This window comes from Aquarana catesbeiana, linkage group LG10, assembly GCF_042186555.1.
Source record: "Aquarana catesbeiana isolate 2022-GZ linkage group LG10, ASM4218655v1, whole genome shotgun sequence".
Classification (NCBI taxonomy): domain Eukaryota; kingdom Metazoa; phylum Chordata; class Amphibia; order Anura; family Ranidae; genus Aquarana; species Aquarana catesbeiana.
In genome coordinates this window covers 32,551,898-32,571,442 of record NC_133333.1, presented here as the reverse complement: position 1 = coordinate 32,571,442, position 19,545 = coordinate 32,551,898, and the positions used below count along the sequence as shown (strand labels likewise).

Below are 19,545 nucleotides of genomic sequence, written 5' to 3'. Positions count from 1 at the left end.
ATGGCTTCAGCCAAACACTAACCATGAGTGAAAGAAAATTGTTTGTGTTATCATTCATATTCTCTGAAAAATGGCCAAGAAATCATACATTCTGCCAGGGTATGTAAACTTATGAGCACAACTGTAGGTGGCTCTGTTGCTCCTCCATCCAGAGTGGAGCCATCAGAAGACAGAAAGTGTGTTACTAACCAATTAGAAAGTTTACTAAGAGGATGTTTAGTACAATAAACACTGTGGTAACTCAGATGTAAAGAATGACAATAGAAAACAGTCAATGTGTACATGAACTGAGAATTTAATGATCACATGGAGGGTATATGCAGACAGGTGCACAGTGGGACAAATGCTCAATATCATAAAACACTTATGTTAAGCACCTTCCCACTGCAGCCTCAATGCACACCCCAAAACCAAACATATTACATTCACATAAATAGGATTATGCAGTATAATATTGAATCCTATACTCTAGGGCTCCCCCTAGCCTGCAATTCAATGTTCAGAGAGTGTAGTGACACCCTGATGCCTTGCTGAGGGTGACAAAAGTACTTTATCTTCATTTATTCTTCAACTAGCCCTTTGACATGAACTGCAGTTATTTGTAATGCAACATGAGAGAACATAAAGAAACAGACTGTAAAATGATGAGTGTAATAAGAACTATTCCTTTGTTGGTGGTGAACAAACAGCACTTCTTTAACTCTTCCTTGTGAACTGTAATGGCAATAGAGTACCACCTCTACAGCATGGGTTGTAATAAACCCCAGAGTTCCTCTGTGCAGGGCCTATGCCCCTGTAGAAGTCCAAATCAGACGAAACGCATCGGGAAAGGCTCTCTGTTCCCTACATTGTTTTTATAGTATTTTATGTGATCACTTTTTATACCTTTGTATATTGATTGGTTCCAATAAATATTTTTTGACCTGCACTATATTTTTCTTTCCATACTTTTTGGATCTATGAGAAATCGAGACGCTTCCACCAGATGTGCTGCTTCCCTTAACTTGCAGGATATCATCACAGTGGTTCCAGCCCAGAGGAGACACCTTCGGAGAACCTGGACCTCCATTACCATCCGGGAGAACCTTCCATCTGGTTCCTTAAGCCTATTTGATTCGGTGGCATTTGGCATTCGAATCCACCCGCTCTAGTAAGAGTATTTTCACCTTCTTTACCACAAGAGTTAATCTTAGATGAATCTCATGTCAGAAGATTTCCTCAGTCTTATGGGATTTGCCATCCATCTTATTGTTTGGACCTTATCACCTTCTTCATACACATAATGAACTTGATTATACCTTTTATCACTGAACTTTGCTAGTTCATTTATATGTTTTTCATGCTAGCGCAGCACTTTTTTCACATAATAGTATTTGAATTCCAGTCACATTCTAGTGTTGCTGCTTGCTATTCTGTTTTGTTTTATGTTGGGTTAGCGTGTGGGACTACAAGTCTCACCAGTAAACAGTGTATTCTATTGATCTGGGCAAGTGCCCACTCACCACAACAGGCCCAGGTACTGTAGGATTCCTTCCAAACTCCTTTCTTGCGATTTTAGTCTGATCCAAAAGCTGGCGCCGTCACACCGCACCACTCCTTCAGATGGCTGATGACTGGAATACAGGAAAACCCCAGATGTCTTGGGTCCTCAGGCTCATCAACACTCGGATCCAGCTGATTGTGCTCTGGAACTCCTCAGAGGCCGATCGATTCTGCTCCATGCCTTACAGGCCACAGTCTCCCAGCCACACTCACAGACCTCACTGAAGGCAGGTGTTGAATGGCGTCCCAAGAGGCCAGAAACATGCCACGCCTGTCCCTTTTATCTGCTTACCCAGCAGGCTGTTCTGTGACTTGGCATTGTGGGAAGGTGAATTGGGGATTGTGGGTCAGTAGTTCGCAGACTGAGTTAAACACATGAGTCATCTCCTCATTAAACTACTAATCCCATAATGCATTACTGTTTGCTGCTAAAATAGAGAAAAGCTCATGCCAAAGTTGTAGCGGCCACTAGAGGGAGCCATTCCCTTACTTAAGGAACAACACATTACTCAGTAAGATGACTTTGGTAAACCCCTGCGTTACAAACCTAAAAAGAGAAAACTAATGAGGCCACCACATGTACTGTAAGGATTGGTAACCAGCAAAATACATTACTTTTACTTTTTTTTGTGGTTTATTACTTCTTATTTATTATTAACTCAAGTTTAGGATACAGACCTCAAAAAAACACTCACCAACACATTATCCAAAAAAAATCATGCAAGTGCCCTGGCCCAGATGAGCTCACAGCTGACACCAACAATGGGGCATAATTCCTGTATAATTCCTGTTACTGACATCAACAATGGGGCAATATTTCTCCCATTGACACTTATGATGGCGCACTATTCCTTCACTGACACCAACAATGGGGCACTATACCTCCCTCTAATGCCAAAGATGCACTGTTTGCTCCCACTGACACCAGGACAATTTTTAATTTTTTTTTCAAACACTTTCTTTTATTTAAATGCAAAAAATAGCATTTACAGAAAGCTCTATAAACAGTAAAACAGTGAGAATACATGCGGCGTCATCATACCGTCTCTTGGTTCCATCCCTACCCAACTCTGATCACTGTCTCTTGGTTCCACCATCCCTATCCACCTCTGAGCACTGTCTCTTGGTTTCACACCTACCTACCTCTGAGCACTGTCTCTTGGTTCCACCCTATCCACCTCTGAGCACCGTATCTTGGTTCCACCACCCCTATCCACCTCTAAGCACCTAAGCACTGTCTCTTGGTTTCACACCTACCCACCTCTGAGCACAGTCTCTTGGTTACACCCCTATTCACCTCTGAGCACTGTCTCTTGGTTCCACCCCTACCCACCTCTGAGCACTGTCTCTTGGTTCCACCCCTACCCACCTCTGAGCACTGTCTCTTGGTTCCACCATCCCTATCCACCTCTGAGCACTGTCTCTTGGTTCCACCCCTACCCACATCTGAGCACTGTCTCTTGGTTCCACCCCTACCCACCTCTGAGCACTGTCTCTTGGTTCCACCCCTACCCACCTCTGAGCACTGTCTCTTGGTTCCACCCCTACCCACCTCTGAGCACTGTCTCTTGGTTCCACCATCCCTATCCACCTCTGAGCACTGTCTCTTGGTTCCACCCCTACCCACATCTGAGCACTGTCTCTTGGTTCCACCCCTACCCACCTCTGAGCACTGTCTCTTGGTTCCACCCTTACCCAGCTCTGAGCACTGTCTCTTGGTTCCACCCCTACCCACCTCTGAGCACTGTCTTTTGGTTCCACCCCTACCCACCTCTGAGCACTGTCACTTGGTTCCACCCTTACCCACCTCTGAGCACTGTCTGTTGGTTCCACCCCTACCCAGCTCTGAGCACTGTCTCTTGGTTCCACCCCTGCCCCCCACTGTGCAATGTGTCTTGTTCCAACCCCTACCCACCTCCAAGTACCACTCTTTTTAGAGAACACCGAACCAAGTATCATCTTATGGGCAATTTGTATTGAATGCGTTATTGAAAAGAAAAAAAAGCAATAAAATAGATCCTCTGCAGCCAGGACAATAGACTTCCTCCTCGGCAACAATAGACCCACCAGCAGCAATAACTTACCCACAGCAACAGTAGACCCTGCTGCAATTATATATCCTCAGCAGCAACAATAGATCCCCTATAGATAGACAATAGATCAGCCAGCATCAGGAGACTTCCTCCCTCACAGTAGATCCCTCCTGGCAAAAATGTACCCCCCCCAGTAGAATAAGACCCCAGCTAAACAACAGCGCCCCATCCAACAACAATAGATCCTGTTAACAACAATAGATCTCCCAGCAGCCAGCATCAATTGACTCTCCAGCACAGCCCATTTCCTCTTGTGATTGCATACTTTCAGTGCTGGAGGTGCTAGAACTGCGTTCCCCGGTATTCCCACTGAAAATAAGCCCAGGTTACTGCAATGGGAGCAGACAGGAAAGCGGCAGGATTTCAGATAGCACAAATGCTGCCCATTGTTCAGCCTTCTTTAGTTGTTAGATATCTTCCTTTAAAAAATAACTGTATTGACCTTCACTTTCTTTGCTATGTGTGGTTATTGATGGAATTGATATCACAGATAGGAAATGTGTTAAAGTGCTTAAGGATGAATGTGCTTTTCTCACCACAGTACATAATCATTGTTTGCTAGTCCACCACATGTATGACTACTGGATATATTTAGATTTCACATAATAATCTAGGATAATGCAAAAGCCTAAGGATATCTAAAAACAAATATTTTTGTTCAGCATTGGATTAGAGATGGGTTAGAATCCCGGTCAGGTTTTGATTGCTTTCCACACTGGGGTGGGATTAATTCTCTCATATTGTCCTGTGCATTCCGGCCCCTGGAACTGAACTAATGCCAGTACTGAGAGGCTTTGTGATTTGGTACAGTCCCAACGTCATTGGGAAGAGAGCATGGGAGGGTGTTTTCTCTTTTTGGAGGGTGGGGTCAGAAAAGAGAAAACACCGATCACCAATGTAGGGGTCACTATTACTATAACTGTTACTACACTGTTACTATTAATAATACTGTCACTAACCACTGATTTGGGGGGATTGTAATTAACATGGCCACTGGCCATCAATCGGGGAGTGGTTATTAATGCTAACACTAACTTCTAACCTGGGGGGGTTTAATAACTACCACTGGCCACCAATGCAGGTGGTGTTAGTAACACTACCACTGACCCCAAAATCGGGGTGGGGGTAATTAGTAACACTGCCACTGACAACCGATGCAGGTGGGGTTACTAACACTGCCACTGACCACCAATGTCATACCATGGCCATTGACCACCAATGTCATATCATGGCCACTGACCACCAATGTCATACCATGGCCACTGACCACCAAAGCAGGGGGGTTTAATAACTGTTACTAACCATCAATTTGGGGGGGGGAGTTATTAACACTGCCACTGACCACCAATTGGGCCAGTTAATAATGCTATCACTGACCACATAAGCAGGGGGCTCTCTCCGCGCTATAGCCAAAACACAGCTACAGCGCGGGCTTCTAGTTCCGGGACGGCGTCCATAGACGTCCTCCTGTGATCAGACTGCTTGCGCGCCCCTTGGGGTGTGCGGGCGGCACACTCTGTGATCGACAAGTCCTTCGGACTCGGCTGATCACAGAATAGGGTAAAGGGCAAATTACAGCAGCCCTTTACCATGTGATCAGCTGTAAGCCAATGACAGCTGATCACAGAAGTAAACAGAAGGAAGTTATCGCCTTTTTTTTTCTCCTCGCGATCAGCGAGAGGAGAGAAGAAAGCCAGTGACCGGCTTCTGAAAAAGGGACATTGGTCCCACCAGTACTGCTAATCAGTGCTAACCAGTGCCATCTATCAGTGCCCACCAGTGCCACCTATTGGTGCCCACCAGTGCTGCTAAAAGTGCCCACCAGATGCTGCTAATTACTGCCCACCAGTGCTGCCAATCAGTGCCCACCAATGCCACCTATCAGTGCCCATCAGTGCTGCCAATTAGTGCCTCATTATCAGTGTCACCTATCAGTGATGCCTGTCAGTGCCCATCAGTGCCTCATCATTAGTGTCACCTATCAGTGCCGCCTACCAGTGCTCATCAGTGCTGCTTATCAGTGCCCATCAGTGCCATCTATCAATGCCCATCAGTGCCTCCTCATCAGTGCCCACCAGTGCTGCCTCGTCAGTGCCACCTCATCACTGTCTATCAGTGCCCATCAGTGCAGCCTAATCAGCACACATCAATGAAGGAGAAAATTTACCCGTTTGCAAACTTTTATAACAAATTGTTTTTTGGGTTTTTTTTCAAAATTTTCTTTTTTTTTTGTTTCTTTAGCAAAAATTAAAACCCCAGTGGTGATTAAATACCACCAAAAGAAAGTAAGGCCCGGAGCATTACCAAAGAGGTAATTCAGTGCAGGGCTGGCATGACAGGGGTTAATGGGCTTGGTACCTGGTTGAGGTAAGGGGGTGGGTACAGTGAGCAGGGCTGGCAATACAGAGTGGAGGGAGAGGAGCTGGGGAGGAAGTGCGACGGAATGGAAGGGGAGGACACAGTGGGAACACGAGGAGAGAGGGTAAGGAACTTCCCACCTGCCCCCCGCCTTACAATTTTAGTGGATATGGTGGGGGTATGCAGCAGCCAAGGGGGTTGGTTGCGGCAATTTGCAGGGCGCAAGGTTTCTTTTTTGGGTCAGATGGGAACATCAAAAAAGTATGGTGTAGGGACCCGTCTGAGGTACGGCTCCCAGTTGGTATATGGGTACCTGCTAGTTGTCTCCGAGACGGTGGTTCTGCGATTGGAGGCCTGAGAAGTGACTAGCAGCTACAGTTATGGGTTATGCCTATTTGGACATTGTGCTCCATTTTTGTGATAAAACTGGATATATATTAAAAAGGTTTATATTGTTAATTATTTTATATTTTATATTTGGTTAATAAAACGGCTGCTATGGCCAATTTACCCCATTTCAGTGTCGTTGTGTTCATTAGTGAGCAGTGGGGTTAATGGAATAGCAGGCCACAAGCCTTAGTTAATGCCACAGTCAAGCTCTATTTGTGTGAAATTTAATTTGGGTACAGTCAGTGTTGCATGACCACGTAATTGACATTCAAAGTGAGACAGCGCTAATAGCTGAAAATTGGCCTGGGCAGGAAGGGGGTAAAAATGCCCAGTAAGCAAGTGGTTAAAGTTGCTTATTTCTGTTCACTTAGTTCTGAGATTGGCACAGCTCTGACACAAAGCTGTCTAGAAAGGACATGGACCTGACCTTTCTCTATTGCAGTATCACTTTCACTTACCTGTCCCTCCCTCACCTCCACTCCTTGACTGGGCAGTGAAAGGAGAAGCGCCACACTGATGAGCTCATAATTCTGTCACTCTGCTCTGCCCTACAATCAGTATGCTTCTTGCTGCACACACAGTACACTTGGGCAGCCTGCTGTGCTGATTCTACCTCCCCTAACTCAGATACATACACTGCTTGCTTATATATATATATATATATATATATATATATATATATATATATATATATATATATATATCTATCTATCTATATATATATATATATCTATATATATATAGATATATATATATCTATATATATATAGATCTATCTATATATATATATATATATATATATATATATATATATATATATATATATAGATATATATATATGTACCATGCTGATAGACTCATACCCAAAAAGACTGAGTGCTATAATAAAATCAAAAGGTTCTTCAACAAAGTATTAGTGTAAGGGTGTGCACACTTATGCAACCATATTATTTTTGGTTTTTATTTTTACTTCCCTCCACCTAAAATATTTCAATTTGTTGTTCAACTGAGTTGTGCAGTTTATAGGTCACATTAGGAAGGATTTGCCCCCCTAATGACCGGGCCATTTTTTGCGATTCGGCACTGCATCGTTTTAACTGAAAATTGCACGGTCGTGCGTCGTTGTACCCAAACAAAATTGATGTCCTTTTTTTTCCCCACAAATAGAGCTTTCTTTTGGTGGTATTTGATCACCTCTGCGATTTTTATTTTTCGCGGTATAAACAAAAGAAAAGTGACAATTTTGAAAAAAAAAACATTTTTTTTTACTTTTTGTTTTAATACATATCCAAAAAATATCTAAAAAAACTAATTTATTCATCAGTTTAGGCTGATATATATTCTTCTACATATTTTTGGTAAAAAAAAATAGGCGTATATTGATTGGTTTGAGCAGAAGTTATCACGTCTACAAACTATGCGATAGATTTAGGGACTTTTTTTTTTTTATAGTTTCTACTGGTTATGACAGCAATCTGCAATTTTTAGCGGGACTGCGACATTGTGGCGAACAAATCTGACCCCAAATGACACTTTCTGGGGACCAGTGACATTATTACATTGATCAGTGCTACAAAAATGAACTGATCAATGTAAAAATGACACTGGCAGGGAAGGGGTTAACACTAGGGGGTGATCAAGGAGTTAACTGTGTTCCCTCAGTGTGTTATAACTGTAGGAGGGGATGGGCTACCTGGGACATGACAGAGATCACTGTTCTCGATCACTGGGAACAGTAGATCTCTGACATGTCCCCTGTCAGAATGGGGATCCACCTTGTTTACAAAGCCAAATCCCCATTCTGCCTCTGTATTAGGAGATCGCGGGTCGCTGGCAGACATGGAGTCCGCCTGACCCGCGGGAACGCTCCTCAGCATACAGTGGGCCTGAGAGCGTGCCGGCGGCGGCGCATGCCCGCCTGCAACTGCGCCTGCGCGAGTCGACATACAGTGACAGTGGTTCGCGCAGGAAAGCCGACCTGCCACAGTACAACTGCGGTGGGCGGTCATTAAGTGGTTAACGGTGGAAAAAGTTCTGAAATTTATTTTATTTTTTTTTTCCCAAACAATGAAATGATGTATCTTTGTTTCATTTTTTTACATTACAGAAACCTAACATTTTAACAGGGGTGTGTAGACTTTATATATCCACGATATATATCTATATATATATATCTTTATATATATATATATCTATATCTATATAGATATCTATATCTATATAGATAGATATAGATATCTATATAGATATAGATATATATATATCTATATCTATATAGATATATATATATCTATATATATCTATATATATATATATAAAGATATATACATATATATAAAATATATATATATATATATATATATATATATATATATATATATATATATATATATATATATATATATATATATATATATTTTTTTTTTTTTTTTATTATATTTAAATTTAATTATTTTCATTTGTATTTTCTATATATCCCTGGAGTTCAGATTTAAATATTCTCCAGATCTTTTCTGCATCTTCTTTTATTCTTTTATTTTGTGCATTTTTTTTTTTTTTTTTTTACTTCCCCAGGCTTCGTTTGACAAGAAGTTTGGGTACTTTTTGCTAGTTATGAATCGTTTGTTCATTTTTAAAACCTACAATTGACAACTCTCTGAGCTGTCAATGGTAGGAGTCACTCTATAGAAATACATAAAAGGGTCCATATCATCTAAGGAAAATAAACGACTTTATTGGTGAAAATCCCCCTTAATGTGTCCAAATAGTTATAAAAGTTGAACGTCCCCATGTGCTGCCAGCGTTGAGGGTGTATATTGTATTTAGATTACTCATTCCCATTACAACACACCTCTATTTATTTAGAAAGGATTACAATACCATGTCGCCAGTGTATATTAACTGGCAGGATACAGTATGTCCTGCTCAACGTGTTCTACATCACTTAACACATGTGTTTAAAGAGACCTTGCTACCAACTTAAAAAATGCAGGTAAAAGCACAAAAATCAATTATTTGAAATGCTTAGAGCATTTTTCAGTAAATTATTTTGCATTCGCTTGCTGTAAAAATTGACCAGTCTATTCCCTAGGACATTCCCCTCCCTTCTTGCACAGCATAGTCTTGGAATATAGTCTATTTTTTAGTAACTGCCGAGGGAATAGAATCTGGGAATATTATACAATGACAGCCCTAAGTCTACGGGGCTGCTGACATCACATCCAAGACGGAAGCACCCATTGGCAAAAAAAAAAAACGCCACAGTTTAAACAAAGGTTTATATTAAAGTTATAGGGTAATTGTGCATAGGAGTACTTAAAATAAAGTTAAAATAATAGTATACTTTTATTTATTATTATTATTATTATTATTATTAATATTTTTTTTTATTATTATTATATGTTTATATATATATATTATTATTATAAATTTTAATATATATTTTTTATATTATTATATATTTTTTATATTTTTTACTAAACCACAACATTCAGCACTGGGTACATAGTTACATAGTTGGTGAGGTTGAAAAAAGACACAGTCCATCCAGTTCAATCTATGATGTGTATGTGTTTATGTCACTAGTACATTGTATACCCCTGTAAGTTGTGATCGTTAAGATGCCCATCTAATAGTTTTTAGAAACTATCGACCCTCCCTGCTAATACCACTGCTTGTGGAAGAGAGTTCAACTGCTCTGACAGTAAAGAACTCTCTACGCAGTTTAGGGTAAAACCGCTTCTCTTCCAATTTTAGTGAAAGGCCACGTCTTTTTAAATTCCCTTTTACTGAAAAGTTTTTTCCCTATGCTAGGGTTGTCAGTACGGTATTTGTATATCGCTATCATATCCCCTCTCAAGCATCTCCTCTCCAGAGAGACTAAGTTTAATGCTTTTAGTCTCCCCCATAGCTGAGATCCTCCAGTCCCTTTATTAGTTTTGTTGCCCTTCTCTGGACTCTCTCCAGTTCCAGCACATCTTTCCTGAGGACTGGTGCCCAGACCTGGAGGGAATACTCCAGATGAGGCCGGACCAGAGTCTTGTAGAGTGGGAGAATTATCGTTTTATCTCTGGAGTTGATCCCCTTTTTAATGCATGCCAATATTCTGTTATGTTGGCTTTGCTTGCAGCAGCTGGCCATTGCATGCCATTGCTGAGCCTATCATCTACTAGGACCCCCAGATCCTTTTCCATCCTAGATTCCCCCAGAGTTTCTCCCCTTAGCGAGTATCTCGTACTTTTGTCACCCAAATGCATTACTTTTTTTTCAACATTAAACCTCATTTGCCATCTAGTTGCCCACCCCATTATATTATTTAGGTCGTCTTGTAAGATTTCCACATCCTGTGCAGAAGTTATTGCCCTGCTTAAAGAGGAAGTAAACTTCCTCTGAAAATTTTACCTATAGGTAAGCCTATAATAAGGCTTACCTATAGGTATTGAAAATAAACCTTAAACCTGTACATTTTAGGAGATATTTCCATTGCATGCAACCTGTTACATCACTGGTGCATGTGCTCTGAAGGAACGGCCCACGTATGCCATTCCTTCCAAGCAGTGGCGGCTGGTGCTCAAAATTTTGGGGGGCGCAAACTGAAAAATTCTGAAAAAAAACATCAATTGCAGCCTCACTGTACCATCAATTGCAGCCACTGTGCCCATCAAACGCAGCAACTGTGCCCATCAAATGCAGCCACTGTGCCATCAAACGCAGCCACTATGCCCATCAAATGAGCCACTGTGCCCATCAAACGCAGCCACTGTGACTTCAAATGCAGCCACTGTGCCCATCAACTGCCACCACTGTACCATCAAACACAGCCACTGTGCCAAATGCAGCCACTGTGCCCATCAAACGCAGCCACTATGCCCATCAAACGCAGCCACTGTGCCCATAAAACGCAGCCACTGTGCCCATCAAATGCAACCACTGTGCCCATCAAACGCAGCTGCTGTGCCCATCAATTGCCACCACTGTGCCATCAAACGCAGCCACTGTGCCAATTCAAATGCTGCCACTGTGCCATCAAATGCTGCCACTGTGCCCCATCAAATACAGCTACTGTGCCCATCATATGCAACCACTGTGCCCATCTTATGCAGCCACTGTGCCCATCAAATGCAGCCTCACTGTGCCCATCTAATGCAGCCTCACTGTGCCTGGTCTAATGCAGCCTCACTGTGCCCGGTCTAATGCAGCCCTGAGCCTCACTTACCTTACAGGCAGCTCCGCTCGCGCCGTGCGTTCCACGGAGCTGCCAACATCACTTCTGGGTTCCCTGAAACAGGGAAACCGGAAGTAACCTCTTCACTTGAATAACAAAGCTCCCGCTCGTAGTAATACTACGGGCAGAAGCTACTCTGTGCTTTGGATTGCGCCGCAAAGCAGGTCAAAAGCCTGAAAATTAAGCGCCTCGTCTGCAATCTCGTGATTGCATTAACGTGGCACTTCCCATAGTGCACTGTGTCCGGCGCCTGAACACAGTGCACTTAAAGAACTTTTAAAAAAAATAAAAATTTGTGACTGCAGAGTGGGGGGGGGGGGGGGTGGCGCCCATGCGCCCCCTACGGACCGCCCGCCACTGCTTCTGAGCCTGTGCCATGAACGGCAGCTCCCGTGCACATGCACGGGAGTGACATCATCGCGGCTCCAGCCAGTCACAGCACCAGAGCCCGAAAACCCAGAAAAAGCTCCGGGAAAGATGTCGCCCGTGACAGCGGTGTGCGGGTACCGTGGCAACAATTTTGTTTTAATGTAACTATTTCATAATGAGCTAGTATGCGATGCATTTCACAAAGGAAGTATTGTGGTGAGGTTATGGTTATCATTTAACCTCCATTACCCATAGGTCATTTATTTCAGATCTCATTGAATACCAGGTATAAGGTTTTCAACATTGTTTGACATTGTGTAGCATTGGGTGTAGCTCCTTTTTTGTGTTCTTGTCAAATGTTATCAGTAGCTAATCACACAAATGTACTTACTATGTTGTACTACTGCGAAGGGTGATCTCCTTATCTTGTAGGTGTTCTACATGAATCATATTGCACAATATCAATGCACTCTTTTGGTCACTCATTTAAGCCTCAAGAAAGGTGTTGCCACCACACCCAATGTGCTTCTAAACTACTAATATCAAGTCTATCCTTAACTGATGATAAGTGGATTGTAAATTGTTGTTTTTCTATCCACATTTTTCATGAACTGGTGCATGTTAATGGTAAAATGTCATCATGAAATTTTCAAGTATTTAATGATTTGCAACATTGCCTGACCTCACGTAATATTGGGTGTAGCTCTTGTCAAATGTTATCAGTAGATAGTCACACAAATTTACCAGTACTGCTGGAAAGGGTGATCTCCTTATCTTGTTGGTGTTCAATGGTGAATCATATTGTGTAATACACGTACACTCTTTAGGTACTATTTTAAGCTGCAAGAATGTTTTTTAATCACCACACCTTATAAACTTATACTACTAATATCTCTACCATTAACTAAAGCCTTGTACACACGATTGGATTGTTGGTCAACAAAACCATGGACTTTTGTCCGAAGGGCGTTGGCCCAAACTTGTCTTGCATATACACGGCACACAATTGTTGGCCAACAATCAGGAACATATTGATGTGCTACATGGTTTCTCAGCTCTTTAGCGTCACCCTTTGGGCTCCTTCTGCTAATTTCGTGTTAGTAGAAGTTTAGTTAGTGTTGATTCGTGCTTTCTTTTCGCGCTTTTCATTTAGCGCTTTCCAGTTTGCGCTTTTCATTTTGTTATTTTCAGTTTGTGCTTTTCATTATGTGCTTTTCAGTTTGTTTCTGAACGGCCGTTTGTCAACCAGACATGTTGCGGAATCAGAGGAGATAACGTGTTATTTATTATTGGCCTTGGAGTTATTGCTTTGACATTCATTTTTTGGTTGAATAATAATGATTTGATTTGGTTTATTTTCTATATTTTTGGATGCATAGAATGTACTTTTTGGTTAAGTTCTATTGGCAGATAGCATGTCTAATTTTATTTGTTTTCTTTTTTTAATGCACAATAAAAAATGGTGTAGAATAATACTTGGCTACGTGTTTTACTTCAAATGACAGTTTGGGAGTCGGCAGTTACATTTTAAAAAATACAATGTAAAATGAACAAGGGACATCAACATAGTTGTATCTTTGATCTTATAGACTACGGGATAATGGTGATGTGGTAACTTGACCAAATAAAGAAAAAAAAAAGCATAATAATATTATTCTTGATCACTAGTAAAAAAAAAAGCCTTTGAAAATTTGTTTGCAATAACTCCATTACCAGCAAAGCAGCTTCATTATTATCCCATTAAAGAAGAAGAGAATTGTGCGCTGCATTTAGAGATTTCATAATTTGCCACGTCACAAATGTTAACTCTCAATTACGACCGCTAGTTTACAAGACCGACCGCTTCCGGCTTGTCCTTGCTTCCGAGCATACGTGTTTGTACTTTGGACTTTTGTCTGACAGACTTGTGTACACACGCTCGGAAAATCCGACAACACACATTTTTCAGCACAAATTATTTCATTAAACAATGCACTCTTTCTCCACCCCACCATTTACAAGAACATTGAAAAATTGCCCAAAAAAATGTTGGTTTATCACTCAAGTGTATTTTTTTTTTTTCACCACTAATTTTCTTTTGTGCTGAGTTTTAAAAAAATACATTGATAATGATGTAGCACCCTGATGTTTAGGCAGGGCTGCTATCAAATTTAGTTGCCAGGCGATAGTTGCCTTGGCCAATTGTCAGGAGACCAATTTATTTACCCCTAATTCTGGAATTGCTGCACTTCTCCCTTCTGTCACTAGATGGCCGGGTATCTGGTGACATTGGATAAGACAAGGGTATAGCAAGGACAGATTAGGAATGAATGGGGTGTCTCAGCCAATGGGGAGGTATTTTCTTGGGTCCCTTGGCCTGCTGGGAGAGCCTATTTATTTGGGAGGAGTCAGGTGATTGGGGTTCTGTGCCACCTGGATGGCTGTCTGGGTGGACGTGTATTGTGCTCCCCCGGGCTGCTAGGCCATAAGCCCGAGGCCTATCCCGGGTACATCTGGCTGCTAGGCTGTCTGAGGGCCTATCCAGGAAGATAGGAAGATACTGACGTGACGTGAGGAAGATACTGAGTGCTAAAGTGAAAAAGCTCAGGGGATCCAGTGGCTAGTGGATCTGAAGTCTAGTGAGAGACTGGGAGCTCGTTGAGTGAAGACCCCCAGTGAGTGAGTGTGGGGTAAGCTGAGAACTGTTTGTGTTGCAAATAGTTGAATACAATTACCGTTAGTAACAGCTACAAGATTGTTGCCATAGGAAACAGCTGTCCTACCTATAAAGAAGGGGTGTCCAGCTGGAGGCCTTCACCTGTATGGCTGTCTACCTATAGAAGTCTCTGAGTCTGCTAATTATCTTTGCAGCTACCTAAAGGTGTCCTGGCCCAAACCCTCTCTCCCACAGTTCTGTTTAAGAGACAATAAATCTCTTTGCATTTAAAAAGTGTCTGGTGCCCACCTGTTCACCTTGCATTACACCCACCCTGCCTTCTAACCCACTCTACACGGAAGGATGTCAGCTCTCCCTAACTCTGGAGATCACATTAGGCCTAAAGAGGCCCGGGACTTTTCTACAATTAAATAATGCATTTTTTTATAGGGGTCTATAATTTAGACCAAAAGGAGACACAACTAAGAAGGATCAAGAAACAGAAATATTTACTCTTAAATGAGTGACAATTGGGAGATATGATGAAAGGTAGCAAGTGCCCCAGTTGACTGAAAACAATTCAGAACTGAAATATGACTTTGGGATTAATTTGACTCTAACATTATATTTCCCTGTATGTATTTTTTAGTTGTTCTATGCAGTTTGCTTCTGTCACTGTTTCAATGCCTACTGAAACTCAAGAGATATCTTTGGGCTTGAAAACAGAAATACTGGCAGTATTTACAATGCAAAATGTACTAAGCTAGACAAATGACAGATATAATTGCATTTATTATGTACAGCCATTCAGCCACCATATTTAATAAATAATAATTACTGGATATTATGTGTCCATGCAAACACAGAAGTGTCAATGCTATTGTGCCAATGCAGGTATAGCATCCAGACATGTTTTAAAGCTGTTTTAAAGCCCAATTCAACTTTCTCAGAATACTACAATGTAAGGCATTAACTTTCGTTTTGGGCTCCTTGAAATCCCGTCTGCCCAAACACACTCTTTACCTTCCAAAGCCCAAAGGGGGACTAGGCTTTTCTAATTTTACTAATTTTACCACCTATTACCATGCAGCTCAATAAGCTTATAGCCCTAAATATCACGCAAAACATGAAATTCCGCTTTGGGATGCACTGGAATCAATAGATTGCGACCCACTTTCAATAACCAATCTCGTATGGTTTAATTCCTCCAACCGTAAAAAACTCAATAATCCTATAACTAAACTTACATTAGCCATTTGGGATCAATTTACATTAGTAAATGGACTACAATCTCCCCATATACCTCTTTTATCATTTCTTAAAAATCCACTTTTCTATCCTGCTTGGTCTTCCCCTAAATCTTTTAAAGCATGGACCTCCACTAATTTAACTCAACTCTATGAACTAGCATCCTCTACTTCATTCAAAACTTTCCCTGACTTATGTGAAAGTCACAAACTTCCTAATTCAGAGCTCTTCCGATATCTTCAGATTAAAAAAAATGTTTATGCCCTATGTACAAGGAAGACTTAATTTAGATAAATGAACGTGCTGTGAAAATATATGTAAACGTGACCCACACACTAAGGGACTTATTTCAACTCTTTACTGTCATCTTTTTTACTAAACCCAACTCAGACTCACCACTTATGTGGCTAAGTGGGAGATGGATCTTGGGTTTTTGTTGGAAGCACCCGATTGGGATAAGATTTGGATCACAACTAATGCCGTGTACACACGGACGGACTTTCCGACCGGACTGGTCCGACGGACCGAATCCGGCGGACAATTCGACCGTGTGAGGGCTGTATCGGACTTCCGACAGACTGTTTCAGTCGGAAATCCGACGGACTTTAGATTTGAAACCTGCTTCAAATCCTTACATCGTAACTCCGCCGGACTCAGTTCCTAACGGAAAGCCCGTTCGTCTGTATGCTGGTCCGACGGACCAGATACGACGCAAGGGCAGGGTACTACATCTTGCGCTCGCTACAATAGGAAAAACAAATTTTCCTATTGCGGCGAGCGCGGGGGGGAGGCGACGATGTCCATTAGGTCTGGTATGGATTTTAAGGGGAACCCCCTATGCCGAAAAAACAGCGTGGGGTCCCCCCAAAATCCATACCAGACCCCTATCCAGGCACGCAGCCTGGCCGGTCAGGAAAGGGGGTGGGGACGAGCGAGCGCCCCCCCTCCTGAACCGTACCAGGCTGCATGCCCTCAACATGGGGGGTGGGTCCTTTGGGGGAGGGGGCGCCCTGCGGCCCCCCCACCCCAAAGCATTTTGTCCCTATGTTGATGAGAACAAGGGCCTCTTCCTGACAACCCTGGCTGCTGGTTGTTGGGGTCTGCGGGCGGGGTATTTTTTTTTATTTTTAAAAAAAATTTTAGCGCGGGGTTCCCCTTAAAATTTAGGTCTGGTATGGATTTTGAGGGGACCCCCACGCCATTTTTTTTAAATCTTGGCGCGGGGTTCCCCTTAATATCATTACCAGACCTGAAGGGCCTGGTATGAAATTTGGGGGGACCCCCACGCAATTTTTAAAAAAATTTTGGCGTGGGGTTCCTCTTAATCTTCATACCTGACCCAAAGGACCTGGTAATGGACTGTGGGGGAATCCCATGCTGTTTTTTTCAATGACTTTTATGTGTATTGCAGAGACCGACAATTCATTAATAGCCGAGAGTACTTTTAAATGACCTTTTTTCCTTTAGAAATGTCATTTTGTGCAGGGACTGTTTTAAACACGAAAAACATGCGCCACTTTACAGGCATACTATAGACACTCCCTAGGTACGAAAGTTAAAGGAATATTTCACTTTCATTGTTTCACTTTAAGCATTATTAAAATCACTGCTCCCAAAAAAACGTCCGTTTTTAAAACTTTTTTTGCATTGACACATATCCCCTGGGGCAGGACTCGGGTCCCCAAACACTGTTTATGACAATAACTTGCATATTAGCCTTTAAAATTAGCACTTTTGATTATTCATGTTCGTGTCCCATAGACTTTAACGGTGTTCGCACAAATTTTTTGCCTGTTCGCATGTTCTGCTGCAAACCGAATCGGGGGGGGGGTTTCGGCTCACCCCTAGTTCTGACATAGTAACATTTATATAACAATAGTATACTTATCATAGAGGGGACTCTACCACCAGATTCAATACAGATTTGCAAGGGTAAAGTGGACCTATATTATACACATCATCACAGTAAACCTTATTGAGTCTTCTGAAACACTTAAAGAAAATGTTTTGAAACCCTGAGGCTCAAATTGTTGGTGCAAAGTGCAAATGCTTGTTTTTTTGGCCATCATGCTGTCTTCAATACTTTCACAAACCCCAGACAAGTATGCAATCAAGGACTTCTAATTCTATTCTGACTCGTGAATGCATAATTCTGGGTCAGTGACTCAAAGGATCAGCATAACAGAGAGGAAACTTGAATTTTCAGAGGGACTTCGGTAATAGAAGCCTCCTTATTTCACTTAAGGGATTATTGTACTTGCTCTCCAAATCCTCCCAATCCCTTTGGCTGTTACATTAGAAATGTCTAGGCACTGGTTATGGGGTACCTACTGAAAGGCTCTTAGGAAGTAGAATTCTTTCAAAGCTGGACAATCAGCCTTAACTAGAAGGGATTACTATACCAAACTGAGATGTGTTGGGTAAAGAGATCACTCTGTGGTGTTGCCAGTTGTTTAACTTGACTTTTTTAAGTCCTGAAGTGTGCAGTTTCTATAACCTATGGCCTGCAACTCTGTCTCTTTCTTCTCATTAAAGATTCCAACCGTAGGGCAATTTCTAACATCTTGGGAGATTAGAGCAGCCTTTGACCATAGTTTGCGGAACTCAGGTGGGAGACGTTTTATTAGAGATAAGAGAGGAGATCCAAGCCCTCCCCCCTAAACACACCCCAACCATACCAATTCTCTTCCCAGTTGAGGTCTCCATAGAAATATACCAATGAGTAAATGGTTCCACTCCATATTTATATATCGTAAGGGAAGGCATACCTTCACATTTTGTTGTGGTATCAACTGTAACATTTTGAATTTCCCATCATGCTGTCCCATGAAAATGGTCATGATGACAAATGGTGAGGGACCATCTCTCTAGTAGAGACACAAATAACAATAAATAACCTGGCAGATGTTATAAAACTTCTGGCTATTAATATATATATTTACTGAACTTTATCGGCATGTTGAATGTTCTGGCAGGCATGATATATCTATGTTCATCCAAATCTTCCCCTTTGAGCAACATCAATATGTTTGCAATTTTTCTTTTTCTCTAACTGCTGTCTGCCTATTTTTCACCGATTTGTAAGAGGATCTGAATTCCATTGCCAAATAAAATCTCCTTCCCACAGATCCCTTTATCCCCCTTTCCATATTTCTACCACACTATATGACCTTCCTTTTTCCCATGTGCCCTGCTTGTCCCACTGCCATATCCGAAGTACCTTCTCTCACAGTTCAATTCTACCTAACTTCTCATCTCTTCCTCTTTAAATACTCCACCCTTCCCCCCCTGCCATTGAAGGAATGGGCACATTTTAGTAACCCGCACAATGCAATAAGTAAAATTATTTAATTTTCCTTTGAGAATGACAAATATATAAAATAATAGGAGCGTATAAATAAATAAATTATACAATTAAATTTCAGTAAAATAAAGCTAAGGAGAAAAAAAAATAAAAAAATTGAATTTTACAAGTATTGTCTTAAAATATAACTTTCAGATGGTGAGAGTATCTGAAGTTTACTAGTCATACCTTTAGATATGAATCCAAAGAGAAGGCAGACCAGGGCGATGGACAGCTTCATGGCTAATGGAGAAACGTTCAAGAGATGTTGATTGCAGGAAAATCTTTGGATGTATGAAGCTCAATGATTGAAGTGTAAATTTAAACTTTACTATGTCATAGA

General features: G+C 41.6%; 1 protein-coding gene across 1 annotated transcript in view; it reads right to left on the bottom strand.

Annotated features, from left to right (window-relative positions):
- Positions 1-19,545, bottom strand: part of LOC141110553 (phospholipase A2 inhibitor and Ly6/PLAUR domain-containing protein-like) — a 41,049-nt gene extending 21,504 nt beyond the window's left edge. Inside the window, exon 1 of the mRNA XM_073601950.1 lies at positions 19,392-19,545. Coding sequence (XP_073458051.1) covers positions 19,392-19,443 — 52 coding nt within the window. The 5' untranslated portion in view covers positions 19,444-19,545. The remainder of the gene's footprint in view (positions 1-19,391) is intronic.